Below are 15,590 nucleotides of genomic sequence, written 5' to 3' on the forward strand. Positions count from 1 at the left end.
TTAAAATAATATTATTTGAATCTTAGAGAAACTGTTCTCACGGTTTGAATGTCTAAGCCTGTTTAGAAAATGTGTAGACCTGTGAAGATGATATCCATCAGAGAAAGTGATGTTTTGTGTACTGCTACCTTAAAGGTAACTAAGCAGTGGGTTGTGACGTCATTGCTTCTCGCAGAGAGAAATAATAGTAAAGCCGAGTAAAGCTGGGATTCTCCAAATAAATTCTCTCCGGCTGAGTTCTTAAGTCATTTTGTCATTATGAAATAAAATAACTCACAACATAATTTTGTATCCTACTGTTGCAATGCAGTTAACTAGGGAAATATTGACTTTATTGCTTTTTTCTGAGGGGTAGAGCCAGATTGTCTATAGGTGTAGAATCTGTCTGAACTGTGTGAAGCTTTTGCTTTCCTAAACAAAACTCTTTCTAGCTGTCAATATTTGAGTCCTTTTTTAAATATGAAATACACCACACAAATGTTAGTATTTTTGGTAACATTTTATAATAACTGCACCTTATTTAGCCTCACATTATCATCAGTAAATGCTTGGTTAACCTTGAAAACATCATTAATTAAGGATGAGTCACACTTAATAAGCTATAAATTAACACATTTATTAATGTTTTACTCTTAAAGACTAATTACTTCCAAACCCATCATACTCATTATTTATTCATGCTTAATAACTCATGAACTAACTATGCTATATAATGTGCGTATTTGTATGTAAATGCTTATATAAATGTACTTTCACACCATGTTAGACATGTATTAGTGATTAGAGAACATCTGAACTGACTATCTACTAACCTTTGTTAAGCATGATTAAACAACGAGTATATTGGTTTTGGAAGTAATTAGCCTTCATGGGTAAAGCATTAAATGTGTTACTAAATAAAGTGTAGTTATTATAAAAATGTCTTGTTTTGTTTTAGTTTGTGTGAACCACTGAACTTGTTTGAGGATTATATTGTTTGCAATCAACTTAGGTGGTACTGCTCTGTTTAGTCAAGGGTGCCAACAAAATCATATTCATAGGGTGGGACACAAAAAGGCACGACAGACATTTATTCATCTTGTCATTTATAAGATTTTAAAATAGTACAGTAAAATGGAAATTCTGATTTAGGCCTGTTTCATTTTGATTTACAGCTCTTCACTCCTAAATTCATATTCAGAGGGATTTTACGCTTATTACATTTTCTGGTCTGGTGGGGCAGCAAATTTATAAGKGTGGCCATTGCCTCCATTGGTCCCCTCTTGGTGGCACCACTGAGTTTAGCCATTAGCTAGTCAGAATTAAACTCTATTGTTCCAAACTGAGACCATTAAAAGCGCTATCTACAACCTAATATAGTTGTTTATAACATTCCCACAGAATTCCATTCCAAAAGATCTGAACTGTCCCTTTAAAGTAACAGATACTGTAAATATAACACCATCCCTTGTGTGATGCTTTTCTTGTTATAATACAGTATGTTCAGGTTACTGCATTCAATACCACATGAATACTTATGGTTGTACTGAGATGTATAGTATCTCATTCAACTAAACGTTTTTATACATGACATTGTTTTATACACTGTTGTGCCTTTTCATTAAAGTTCAATCAAATGTTGATATAAAGAAGACTTTGACAGGTTATAAGGTAAAAAAATCGAAATGTTTTCCGTGACCCTGTGTGCCTGTCCTCCACAGGTTCCCTCAATAAGGAGCACAAAATCTCAAAGCAAGACAGAGACTTCCTGTATGCTCCGGAACRGGCCCCCAATCCAATCCAAGAAAAACCAGAATGCAGGTCATTAACTTCGAATCATAAAGTGCTCTCCAGCAGCCACTCAGACCTGGACAGTTTGTCTCGGGCTCGGTGAATGTTTGTCGAGCTCTCGAGCTGCGGCAGTTCCCCGCTCATCGACAGGCTGCGTTTGGAGCGCAGGCTGGCCCCAGTTTTTGGGTAGGCCATGTAGCAGCGCTCCCTGTATGTGTCCGCGTTAAGCGAGTGCCTGCGGTTCACTCTCACGCCCCCCGCTGGCACAGTCATGTAATGTCGGGAAGCGTGGTGCGGCCGCGGCCCCCTGGGAGCGGCAGTCCATTTGACCGGCTGGCCAGGCACGGGGAGAGCGGCGGCGGCGGTGGCCGTTTTAACCTCTGAAGAGTTATTCCGGTTCATGTTATTGAGCTCCACGTTCGCCTGAGCWTCAGCTCGCCGGGCCTCTGAGGGTTTGGGTGCGGCTCCAGAGCGTTTGGGCCTCGGCGCTCCCGGAGAGGCTGGGTGCCAGCTGTGACTGCCAGCAGAGGTAGAGACCGTGCAGTCGGGGACAGAAGGTTTTGTGGCGGGCACAGCGACAGGTACTCGCTGTTTGGTCGGCTCCAGGGGAGGGAGGGCGACCCTGAGGCAGTCCTTGTCATTCTTCTCTGGACGTAGGACCTGCTTGGACAGGGACTTGGGAATCCCACACCCTTGTAGCTGTCCGTCACTGCTCAGTGATCGAATATCCCCCATCTCCAAGGCCTGGTGTAACAGGAGAGAGAGAAGAGTGTCGACCACCTTCACAAAAACACACCACAATGACTCACGACTTACTAACCTTATCTGTATCTCCTTGGTTGCACACTCGGTAGCGCACGATGAGGAAGATAATGAAAGCGAGCACGGAYGCCACAATGATCCCCCCAATGACGACGACGATGGTCCCGCCGAGAAACTGGGACTGCATGAAGTGGCAGCTCAGGTACTGTGGCTCTGTGGAAAAGTGGACGCAGCCAATCACCCTGGTGGCCGTCAGAGACGTCACCTGGTCGTCGTAGATGGCCAGTACACACAGATCGTAGTGCGCGCCAGCTGCCAGGTTGTTCACCAGAATGTCTTTACTGGTGGGGGGTATCATTCTGGAGAGGAAGAGAAGCTTTGTGAGTTGGGACGTAGATTAGTGGAGTCTAAACAAAAGGGAAGCGAAACAAAATGGATTAACYGTCTTAATGTTATTGGGATGAAAAGATGTGACAATAATTTATCTCCCAGGGGGGACTGTTAAGGATCTGTCTATGCACAATCTGTTCTGACGTTCATTCTTTCCATGATGTCGCTGAAATCAGGGTTTGCTTGGAAGCCTCAGTTTGTTCCGAAGCTGCTGCTGACAAGCCATATGTGCTACTGACCTCAGAGTTCATTTAGGAAAAAAAAGAAAGGGGGATTTGCGTTATGATCCTATCACATTACAGTGATTAATGTTAAATATGGAGAGAAAGCAGCGAGGAATAAAGGAATGCTGCGTGCAGTGCTTCTTCAGATAAGCTTATGTCAAAGCCTCTCATGCTTTTATTTTTTTTGTGCAACACTGGAAGACGGTGCTTTCATCTTCCTGTGGGTCCACAGCTTAGTGCTGACACTGTGTTTTGATTTTGTTGATTAGGCATTATCAAGGCCCCGCACATAGTAAATAACACACAAGGGGGGATTATGAGGAGAAGGAGAAGAATTCAGGCGCAGTGCATTAGTCTGTCTTCCTGATGGGATTAGCAGATACCACAAAWCACGCTGGCAGTCAGGTCCGGCTCCTAATGACTGAACTTCTGATGGGATTTTAAAACACAAAGTGGTCCATAAAGATATATATTTTTTGTCATAGCTTACCTGTACACCAGTGAGTCATCATAGGTGCCGTTATACTGGATTTGAAACATGCGGATTCCGGGAATACTCCTGTGGAAGTTGAACTTGACCAGGGCTGAGGTGGAGTGGGCCTCGGCAATCACCACCTTCTTCTCTTGGCTCGTCTTGGCGTTCCCCAGAGGGACCCCCGCACTCGCCTCTGACCCTGTCTTAGACACTGTGGCGATATCGGACGATCCGGGGTCCGGCTCCTGATCCGCTACCGAGTTGTTGGTTATGTGGGGGAGTTTGGCGATGACCAGGTCCACTGTCTGCTGGGCCTCCCCAGCAGCATTGGAAGCCACGCAGGTGAAAGAACCTGCAACACAAGATAGGATGCAAAAAGGAACAATATTTGAAATAATTGTCTTCTATATTTTTTTATGTACAGAGCCACTATCCTCATTACTGTCCAATGAATTGATGGAACTCTTCACCCCTATTTGCAATAAACAATTTATCTCTTACTATTATTTCTCATTTTTGTCTTTCACTGGCATGAGATAATAATATGAATACCTTTATATACAACAAACAAAAGATTATAATAATATAGGAAGGACTTCAACAGGACATTTTTCAGATAAACACCACGCTGCAAGAAAAACAACATTCCTATGGCTCCTAAAGCAAAGACCTAATTGGACTATTCATTTTATAAATGTGAATAAAAACTGCTTTGGAACAGCTCCCCCGTGTCTGAAGCCTAATTTCATGGAAATAGTTTATCTGGCATTTGTCTTTAAAAGTGGTGCCAGTTCAGAATAATATTTCAGAGGCATGATTGAGACGGGAATTCAGATACACACCGTTTTGTTTTGGACACGTCAAGAGCAGAGCGATACGGGATGTCAGTCTTGCTCAACTTTAACAGGATTATAGAGGTGGAGATTGTAATCCCCTCAGGACAGACACCAGTGAAAGACCCGTCACTTGTAGCAGAACCTTCAGTTTAGAGAACTGGATCAAGTCACGGTAAAGAATAAAATAAAAACAGCAGCCCACATCTAATTTTAGCTCAATATTTGTAAAATAATTTTGTGTTAGTGTAATGTCAATTAGCTGTGACCATCTGGTTTATAATCTATTTAACTAAGAGACAGAAATAGGCTAAAAACAGTTTTACCCTCCTGAATACATGTGCTAAAACATTTAACAATATTTGCCTTTTAGAAAATATTACATTTCCCTTGTCCTGCAGAACAGATTTGACTTTTGTAASATACAAAGAATTATTTCTCCTTACTGTGATGCTTGTGTTTTGTTTTAAAGATGAGTGTTTTCTGTAATAAGTTTGTACATTACTGTGGACCTCAGTAAGGCTACAAAAATCTGACTTTTATTCAGCATAATGTAAGCATAATCTCATATCCTGKTCGTTTTCAATGGTTTTATGGCTCTTTGTGGACATAAATGTAATCAGAACTGAATGTAATGCAGAATTATGTAACATCCAATAAACCATGTGTTTGATCCTGTAAGTATACAGATCTCTTGCATTTACAAACTAAGCTGTTTGTCTGTTTTTAACTGTATTACAGCAGCTAAAGGGAGGAGATGCTTGTTTGATGCTGTTTCTACCGATTATATATTTGTTCTTATAGAAAAAACACAAAAAATATTTAAGGAAATACTCATTTTAGGAAGAATTCGTCAGAGCACACTTTCTGGCTTGGTAAAAAGACGGTGATGCATGATGGAGCAATAACACCAGTTGATGTTGCTGTTGCCTAAAATCCCAGTGACACAACCTGTGTGTTTGGTTGTGTTTTGTGTGCTGTGTTTTGAGTTCTTCTCTGTTTGTTTGGTTCATTGTTTTTGTCCTATTGTGTTTAGTTTGTGCTCCTCTGTGAGTCTTTGCTCGTCAGTCCCACCTACAGCTGCAACCTTTTCTCACCAGGTAAAAACACACCTTTAAAACCACAGAAATACCCATACATCAGTAAATTTAACAAAAAATTTACCCAATTTATGTGTGGAAGTAGCTGATACCGACCCCAACACGTAATACTAAGCATCAACAGCTTTTACAGCTCCTTGATTTAAAATTTTGTCATTAACTACTTGCCATTGAGTCTGTCTGTTAGCAAAATATCTCATGAACAGATTTTAATGAAACTTTCAGGGGGGGAAATGATTCAGCTGATGAACTTCTGGAGTCAACCCACAGCTAAAACCACATTTCTTTAGGCAACACAAAAACAGCTGTCAGTTTTACAGATATTGAGCAAAACCTTGGCATGATCTAGTCCTTCACAAATTTTCTAAGTGCTTCTTATTGCGCAAAATTCTTGTTTAAAACTTTGATATTCGATGTGAGTCAAAACATTTGGTCTATTAGCAAAAAATCTCAAGGAGCACTGGACAGATTCTACTAAACATTTCACAAAACAAGCATTGGGCCTCATGCAAGAACATGTTCGTATTCTTCTCCTAAATTTCTCTTACTTTTGTTCGTACAAAGGGTTCGTACGAACAYGTCACGTCAGATTCAACAAACTCTTCTATCTTCAGGAAACGTGCGTAAATGAGCTGCGTAAATTACACCTTTTCTATCCAGCTGCTCGTGCACGCGAGAGGAGATTAGCATAATTACCACCCCAAAAACACCATATAAGGCTATGCCTCAGATACAAGGAAGTGTTCATTCATTCATGAAAATTACAGCGAAAACTGAAAAAATAAAAACTTTACGMGTTCAGAGATTGAAGTCCGTCTGTCAGAGATCAAGAAAAGAAAATCCGACATGTTTAGCAGCTCAGCTGTGGCATAAAAAGAGCTGCTAAAAGTATAAACAACTGTGTTAAATCATTTTCATTTATTCAGAAGCCGCAGCGCTGCGCAGCGCTGTGCACACCCCGCGCTGCGGTGGTCTCAGGTGCGGGTTTGAAATAAGCATTTTAAAATGTTTTCAAAATAAGTCTGGCACTTTGGAGAAAATCAAGGACTCACTGGAGGGGTTATGTATCCCCTCTGGTCTGGGAACGTCTCGGACGAGCTGGAAAGTGTCGCTGCGGAGCGCGCGGGGTTCCCCCCCGCCGCACCCAATAGCGGATAAGCCGGCCGGCCGGACAATTTATAGTTAGTCTAAATTATTACATTTAAAATTATAACTCTAATTCAAGCAGAATAGCCTATTGTCAACATAATTATGGAGTGTGATTTATTTTCAACTCAAAATATCTTCAAACTAACGAAATATAAAGTTATTAGGGAGGAAAATCAGTCTGGATAACAGCAGACTGACTTCACGTAAAATATACGACAGGTCTGGACCACTCGTAAATTTTGTTCGTATCTGAAAAAAATCGTAGAATACGAAAACATTGGTGAATGCCACAAATTCTCCTAAATCACTCGTACGCACAATTTAAGAACAAATCTGTGCGTACGAACGGTTCTTGCATGAGGCCCATTGTGTGTACATCTACAACTCTAACTTTTGGAGTTAATCCATTTCAAGCTGGCTGCCACAGCTGATCCACATTATCCACAAAGAATGATTCTAACTCAGACAAATTGAAAGATATTGAGCCAAAAATTGGTGTGCTAGTAGCTGAGAGTCACAACTCATAATAAAAATTTGCATTAAGCCATTTTAATGAGCCAAACCATCTAAATATCCAAATATATGTTGTTTCTCAACATAAATGATCTTAAAGGTCTGGCTTGGTGGAAGGYGACCGTTTATATATTCCTTCAAGAAACGCTAGGCCTTTCAATTTTTAACAAGTTTCGTACTTCACTTTAGGTTGCTTACTATAATAAATGCCATCCTATTGTTCCAAACCTGCATATTACTTTGCTCCAGCCTCTCTTGTCACATTCTGTCTGGAACGCCTGCCTCTTTCATGCCCTCCAAACCCAAAAGGCCAAGTCTGCTGCGATTGGTCAGCTAATTGGCTCAAACTTGCCTGACAGCTACTACTGCGTCTTCTGAAACCAGAGAGAGCGTCTACAAGGCGAGACACCCTATTACTGTGTTACAACGCGATGTGACAAGCTTGGACTTTCAGGGGAGCCGTGCAGCGGTGAGAGAATAACTGCCTTCAGTGTGGACGTTGGGGGTTTTAATAAGCTGTAACACACTCACAGAGAGGGAAAAACCATCAAACAGTGTAATATTAGTGCTTAAAGCTGGGATGTGATGTTTGTTTAAATGTGAGAACAAACAGGAAAAAAAAGCACAGATTTCATCTTGTTCCGTGCATCAGCACATTAGGTCTCCACTATCTCCCCTTTCTCATCTGCTTAGACACTTCACTCTTTAGGCTTCTGTGGGCACAAGCAAACAACTAATTCGCTTCAGTCAACATCACAAGCGCAGCCGGCGGGATGTAAACACACCGGAGTCCTTGACAGTGCTGATGAGGATCTCCAGCGTTCCGTCCGCGTGGACCAGCGCCCTGGAGGAGTTGGACATGAGCCGTCCGTCCGGTGCGATCCAGTGGATATTGGGGTCGGGGTCACCCCTGGCTTTGCAGCGCAAGGTCACGCTCTGGCCCTCTAAAGCTCGCAGCTCCTGAGGCAGAGAGAAGAGACAGAGTYATGTGTCACCGCTGCTGGGATCAAACACTGAATTCACTGCAGTATAAAAGAGAAACTGGTCACAGTGGTTTTATCTTCATCACGGCCTCGATGATGATGTGGAGTTTTACAGTCCAAACTGATGTCGCGATTCTGAGTCAAGACTTTCACAACAGGATAATCAACATGACAAAACACTGCAGTGTACATTCTGAAGTCGCTTCTGCAGAACAGGTCTGCAGAATGTAAATGAGTTGATGTTGCTATAGTTATTTGGCAAGGATTCGATCCAGTGTTTCTGTTTGGATGCATGGCTCGAGGACTAATTCAGTGCGAGCCTCTGCTGGGCTTCAAATGCTTTCACCTCCCAGCCATCAATAAACACGCTAATTATTCCCGAACTGCTTTAAAAACTTGACCACAGTCCTGTACTTCAGTGTGAGGTCTTTTAGGAGGTATGCTGTTATAATAATCTGTTACTTGCAAGTTCAACAGTTCTTTTTAGCACTTTGTGAGAGGCCAGGAAAGAACAATATGCCAACTTGGATTAACTAAAGCTCCTTTTGGCTTAGAGGGTGTAACATATTGGCTCAAAGTAATTGGCCCATTTAAAGCAGTGTTCAGTGGAAAGGTTGAACAGTTAATATCTTACCTGTCATTGTTAGTTCTTTGGATTAGCTTAATTTTGAGTTTGATTTTGACCATTTGTTTTCAGCCAGTGAGCYGTAAGTCTCTGTTTTGAAAGTCCTGTTTGTGAAAATCACTGCCTACATTTAAATGCATTATTGGTTGTGCTTATTTTGTTGCTCTTCTCTCCCACATCATAACCGCTTCAGCCTTCTTTGTACCAACCTTGGCAGCCTCCCCCACATTTATGCAGTGATGGACATGGTTCTGCTAATTGGCTAGCAAACAACCGTGAAACTAATCTTTTTCTTATCAAATTAGTTTTTTTTCTGACTTCAAAATCATTATTTTTTTCCTTGAAAATCCTTAGCGGACCAATTAGCTTCCACTAAATTAGGCTCTGCCAACTTTGAAGTCAGCAGATTATTAGTTAGAGAAGCTAACATTTTGGTTAGCTTTGCCCACCACTGCAATTATTAAATAACTGGGGTACACGTTTGAAAGTAGAATAAATAGGTTTTGACAGTTAAAAAAAATTCCAACACAAAATTCAGTATTATTAGAAAAACGTTACATGTAAATCTATAAAAAGCTTAGATGTTTTTGGTTTAGCGCCAGTATCAATGCTTGTAATTGCAGTTTATTTATCATCTCATTGCAGCAAAAATTTCATCAGCTAAGTTGCTAAACTTACATTTAAAAAGTAATTCTTTGGTCCGTGATACATTTCCAAACTCTGCCATAAAAAAAACCCTAAAACCTCTGCCGTCTTTGTTTGTCTGTTTAATGAATTCTGGGATACCGTCAACCGTGTAGGATGCTCAGATGCAGCCTGCATTTTTGGGGTTTTGTCGACCACATGAGCAGGCGCCTATGAATTGGGACAACCTACGCGGTGCAGCAGTGACGTAGGCAGCCAACAAATGTGCCCTACGTCAGCTTGAGACACAGCCTGTGTTACTCTCGGCTGTCACAGGACCCCTTTCACTTAAGGGGGTGGCACGAGTATGACTATGGGCTAGAGTCAGAGGAAAGAGGAAAGAGCATCCCGTATGGAGCACTTAAAAAAATACGGGACACTCTAGCTAATACGGGACAGTTGGCAACCCTGAGACAGCCCAGTCAGACACTAACTGTAAACTTGCTCAGACTAGCATTAGCTTCGGTTGTGTCAGAATTAAACTTTAACTCTCCAAATTACAACCTACAACAGGTAACATCTTAACTGTAGCTTTTCCACAAAACCCCACATCTTTAACAGTTTACAGATCATTCAACTGATTTTACCTGGGAGTGCCTCGTGATGAGAGGAGGCTCACACAGGAACTCTTCCTCTGAAACAGTCCAGAAGTAGCGTCCAGCCAAGTGTTGTGGTGAGGCACAGGTCTCCAAATCGTCCTCCCTCCGCAGCCTCCGAAGCCACAGCAGCTCGCAGTTACACCTCAGCGGGTTTCCTCCGAAGCTCAGTGCGAATGACGAAGGCCCCATTATCCCAGAGGTGGCCAGGACTCCTGCTCTTTGGAAAACAGGGTCAGGAGGAAGCTTCTGGAGCTTGTTGGAGGTCACGTCCAGCCTCTTAAGCTTCTGCAGCCCAGAGAACGTCCCCTCTGGAATCAAACTGAGCATGTTATGGTCCAAATTGAGCGTGTGGAGATTGGACATCCTCTGAATGGCCACCCAGGGGACACTTTCCAAATTGTTGTATGATAAATCCAGCTCCTCCAGTGCTGTTAGGTCATTGAAGGCCCCAATGTGGATGTGGGTGAGCTGGTTGTTGTTGAGAATGAGGTGGTGCAGCTTGGACATCCCACTGAAGGTGTCGTTGGTAATGCGGGTCAGCCGGTTGCTGTCTAAATGAAGGGCTCGTAGGTTCTCCAGGTCTTTGAAGGCATGCGGTGCGATGGAACCTATAGTGTTCCGGGAAAGGGTCAGGTCTACCAGCTTGGTCATGTTTGCAAAGTCTTTCCGTTTAATGCTGGTGACAAAGTTGTCCCCGAGCCGCATCTCCACCGTGTGCCTGTCGATGTTGGGCGGGACGAACAGCAGCCCCTTTTTGTCACACAGAGTGGCCAGGTTGGGGTTAAGCACCTGACAGTTGCAACGTTTGGGGCAGATTTGAACTTTGTGAGCCTTCACAGCCACACCAAGGACTATCAGGTACACCAGGAGCGACTCCATTTGGGTTAAAATCAGGTTAACACACCTGAATAAAAAAGACAAGCAAGGCGAAAAAGACACAATCAGAAGAGTAAAGCTATTTATAAAACTGATTCAATTGCAAAACAAGAAAGTGTAATTTGTATCATATTTGCACCCACACAGTGAKAATACTCCCTTTTAAATGAGAAACTGGGGGAATCTGCCTGGGAGTTAAAGCTTTTTTTTCCCACCAGATTTGTAACATTAACCCTGCCAACTCAAAGCTTAGGGAATTCAGATTGTGGGCAGGAAGCTAAGCAAGTCAAAGCCTGAACAAACAATAAAAGCTGTGCAATTAGACATGAAACTAATTAGTCACCTGCAGACTTGACAGTGAAACATCCTCAGTAATCTAGAAGGAACTTTTTATTTTTTTGGTGGCAGCAATCGCTTTAAGCCCCCTGTTCCCCTGATCATACTTTTTTATGATATGATAATACAAGTCCTTTTATGTTTGTGTACAGAAGGATGAAAGTCTAGACTGGCAGTTCGGAGCCTCATAAGAATTAGATGGATATCTCTCAGGATCATATCGCCAATAGGAAAGGATGATTGGACCAGCTGCCTCGGTGAGGATGTGCTATCCTGTGCTATTGATTTTCTCTCTGTTCTCTCTGCTGCTTCTTTTACTTATGACACAGCTGAGACGGGGGATAAGATGGGATCCATCTGATGAATCCAGAGACATTGTCAGGGATGAAGAATGCCATAAAAACTAAGACCTCAGAGATCAGATCGCAGCTCTGCAGGTGTAGCACACCATGTTTCAGGGCAAGAGTCACATTAGACGGGATTGTGTGAAACCATTTTGGGTTGTGTGGGTGTCCCATTCTAGTGCACAGAAAGGTACAGCAACGAGAAACTAGTATTCCTTGAATTAATTTCTGTCGCCTGCCACCTTAGAGGTTAAGCTTGTGTGGAGAAATGCTGGCATTTTGGTCAAACCAATAAAGTTAAATAACACCAGAGTGAGCCCCACCTCTGCTGTCCACTAATAGCATCTGTGACAATATGGAGAAGCAAAAATGGCAGCTAAACAGGGCGTCGACTCACAGCTCTCATAGCAACTATAGATTAACAGAAAACCCAACTGGATCTGTGTCACAATCTGTAATCTTTTTAAATAACTTAATATAATTGTTAGTTGTGTTGATGTAATTCAACTATCATGTAAAACAGCTAGATATATACAAGAAAGATACATAATTTATTGAAACAATGATCTAAACCAGACCTAAAGTCAGTCAGTAAGACTTTTTAGCTGGTTGAAAACTTATGACTATAACTAGTGATAAAGTGCATTTATTTTTTCTTGCCTATCATAAATAATAATAAATATTTATCAGTCAATACTTAGAAAATTTTCATTCTATACCCGGTGATACTTTGGGATGAGACGTCTCTACTGATACTGGCTAACCATCTTCTCAACAGGTCAGTTTTGTGTAATAGAAACCTAAAAATAGTTAAATATAGAATATTATTTTACACTGTGTAAGTATTACATAAATCTGAGGCAAAACCAGCTTGTAATATTTAGTAACTTTTTTGTTGCTAAATTGTAGCATGATTTAGCAGAGTGCATCACTCAGCCAAATAAGATAAAATTTGCTCACTTGTGAAATGAGACACATTCTCCTGCTTTCTTCTGTTGGTACATACGTAACACATACAGCTTTCTGACATTTTTATTGGCTTATATAGCTTGTATACACCAATAAATTAATAATATTTTCATAAATATTATCATTAATAGTCAATCAGCCCTTATTTTTTTATTTTTGCCAAGTTCTTGCTCAGTCTGGTTGCCCCGCTYACACGGTCACATGGTCCAGACTCACTGCTGCTCTTATGGGTCAAACCTTAAAGATAACTTTATACTCAACGTCACCCGATATCTCGAGGTGTCGCACAGTGTGTTAGTGCTCAAAGTATGTCTTGAGAATAATTCTCAGCTACAACCATACCAAATTTTAGCTCAGCAGCTTTTAAATTGATAGAGTTTTTGCCATTTTTGCGTTTATGAAGATCGACTCCAAAGGTTTATTAGTTGGAGATGTACAGTCGGTGATTACTTTCAGTAAGTGTCTTTAGAATCCATCCAGGGGTTCATGACATATTTTGCTAAAAGATCAAACACTAGGTGATAGTGTAACACATTCCCAGTGTTAGTTCTTGGAGAGTTCATAAAACTGAGAACCTTTCTGCTTGGAAAGCATCGTCTGCAGCTGAGTGGTGACACACAGCTCACGATGTAATAACTTTGCCCTTCTGAGTGTGCAGAAAACCTCATAAAGGAAAACAGTGGACCGAACAGAAGTGACACACTGCCAAGTTTTTTTTTTTTCATATGGAGGACGCAAGTGAAGGAAGCCATGGAGGTACGATCACTGACATTTTGACAACCGGGCTAAAAACGTCCACCAGCCTGACACAAGGTCACCTTTAAATGGTCCGTAATAACATGGGGAGGAATATTACTAGAAGAACACGCTGACATTTTTATGAGCGCCGCAGATGAAGCCGCGATGAATAAATGTCTTTTCTTGACCCACTTTTACGTGGGACAACTTCACCAAATTGCAGAAGATTTGTGGGGTTTTATGCCGAGGTGTGGTGGTGCGTGGACCTGAGTTAGTGAGAAATGAGGTGTGCAGTCGTTGGTGAACGCCGCCATGATTCTCCGTAAAGGCAGGCTCGGTCCTCGGCCTCAAGCAGGGCCGAACAGCTAGTTGTTTTCAATTGCCTGTGTCGCAATTTAGCATCTGCTCTAATCTATGTATGCATCTGAGGAAGCCGCTAGAGCAGCTGAGGTGCACTGTGTGTGTGCATRTTGAAAGCAACCAGCTCCCGCTCTGATTTAACGCTACAGCCTCTGATTGTGCAACGAGGCAGAGACAACCTGCTACTTCCTGACTCAAACGGTGCTGAAGACGTGATATTGATTCACTCTGAGATCAGACACTTTTTTTGTTTGTTTTTGTTGTTGCTGAAAACTCAACCAATTGTGAAGAGAACTCTTTGCAAAAATCAGTGACAAAAAAAAAAAAAAAAAAACACGTCCGAGCCACCCGGGCAGGAAATATCTGTTACTGGTCCCTTTAATTTGCATTTAATTATGGATGCTCCACAGAGATTTGCATAACAGGTTGCACTCATCAGGTACATGGACAAATAAGTAGATAATCAATTATTGTGTTCATCAATCACGCACTTGATCTTTAAATGTCACACAGAAATTCATTATCATCCAGGTTGCAGAGCTCATTTCTACAAGGCGACATGGGAGGCCCAAGAATAAACAAGAAAGCAGACTGTTTTATTGACGCATCAACCGTAATCTCTGTTTTAGTCAATCAAACTTCCGTTTACTACCTCTGAGCAGGTACTTCCAGTCTTAGGAAACGGAGCAGACTGACAGCACACACCCACACACTGATTCGAGGCAACAAGCTCCAGCCTTCACATTCATGTGCAGCAGAATGCTTTAGCAGAGGATATCTGTGGTATCCCCCCGGGGTAGCATTTGCCAAGAAAATTCTTCTGCAGCATGCTGCGTGCCAATCAGCCTGCCAGGTCACGGGGGGTGGGATATGTTTTCAGATGGTCAAACTTATGGTGGAGATCATGTGAGAACGCCTCTGCTATCCATGTCTGGGCAGGAACTCAGGGAAAGCAGCCCTGCGTGAGTGAGCGAGTTAATGAGATCTGCATGGAGCGCCACGCGGGTCAAAGTGGCAGCCGTCTCACCCGGGTTACTCAAGGATGAGTGGCCGGACGTCTGCCGCTGACAAAAATAAGCTCGGCCGGGTTGCAGGAGGTAAACCGAGGCTGCGGCGTGATGGCTGAAATGATATAGACRAAGTAGTGAAATGGGTCCTCCACCTTATGAGGGCAAATGGAGCTGCTGCAGCTCATGAAGTGGGTCATATTTTCTCTCATCTGCTATTACGGGAAGCCATTTGTGTATTTATTCTGTATCCCTGATCTAAAATGTCATTTTAACCCAATAGTTTAAGACCACACCGCACTGTTGCACTGGTTTCACTAGTTAAACTAACTTCTTTCMAAGTAGTGGCACATTTAGAAGCAGAAGTCTTATTAGTCAACCTTTCTGCTACACTAGTAAACCAAAATCACAATTAGTTGGCTTTTTGGCAYGCTAGTGAACCACAGGACCAAATTAGTTGACGACTGTGTCAGACAGGGTAACTAGTAAGCAACAAAAATCTTTATGTGTTAACTAGTCAACACAAATTATGCCTTAACTAGTAGCTGCCAAATATACTGTAGTAAACACTAGTCTAGAGGATGTGAATTTATTCCAACTAGTTAAGCAGTGTGCCTACAAACAACATGTCAACTAGTTATCTAAAAAGCCAAGCTTAGTGATGCTTGTTTACWATTTGGTGATTTTACAGACACTAGTCAACAAATGAAGCCAAGAAAGCTTTTTGGCCATTTCTGTCATGATCTGTGTCTTTTGTTAGTTTTGTTTAGTCTTTTTGTATTTTTTGTCTGCTCCCTGTCAATCAATCCATATCATCATCATCATCATCATCATCATCATCATCATCATCATC

The 15,590-nt window shown here is 41.9% G+C and overlaps 1 protein-coding gene across 1 annotated transcript; it reads right to left on the reverse strand.

Moving 5' to 3' along the window:
• Positions 1 to 1,053: 1,053 nt before the first annotated feature.
• lrfn5b (leucine rich repeat and fibronectin type III domain containing 5b) lies at positions 1,054 to 11,011 on the reverse strand (the record flags this gene model as incomplete). The annotated part of the gene is given in 5 exon segments (XM_014009907.1): positions 1,054 to 2,514; positions 2,591 to 2,891; positions 3,637 to 3,973; positions 8,002 to 8,176; positions 10,096 to 11,011. Coding segments are annotated over 5 exon segments (2,403 nt in total). The 3' UTR covers positions 1,054 to 1,815.
• Between the last annotated feature and the right edge of the window lie 4,579 nt (positions 11,012 to 15,590).

Source organism: Austrofundulus limnaeus, unplaced genomic scaffold, assembly GCF_001266775.1.
Source record: "Austrofundulus limnaeus strain Quisiro unplaced genomic scaffold, Austrofundulus_limnaeus-1.0 Scaffold63, whole genome shotgun sequence".
Classification (NCBI taxonomy): Eukaryota; Metazoa; Chordata; class Actinopteri; order Cyprinodontiformes; family Rivulidae; genus Austrofundulus; species Austrofundulus limnaeus.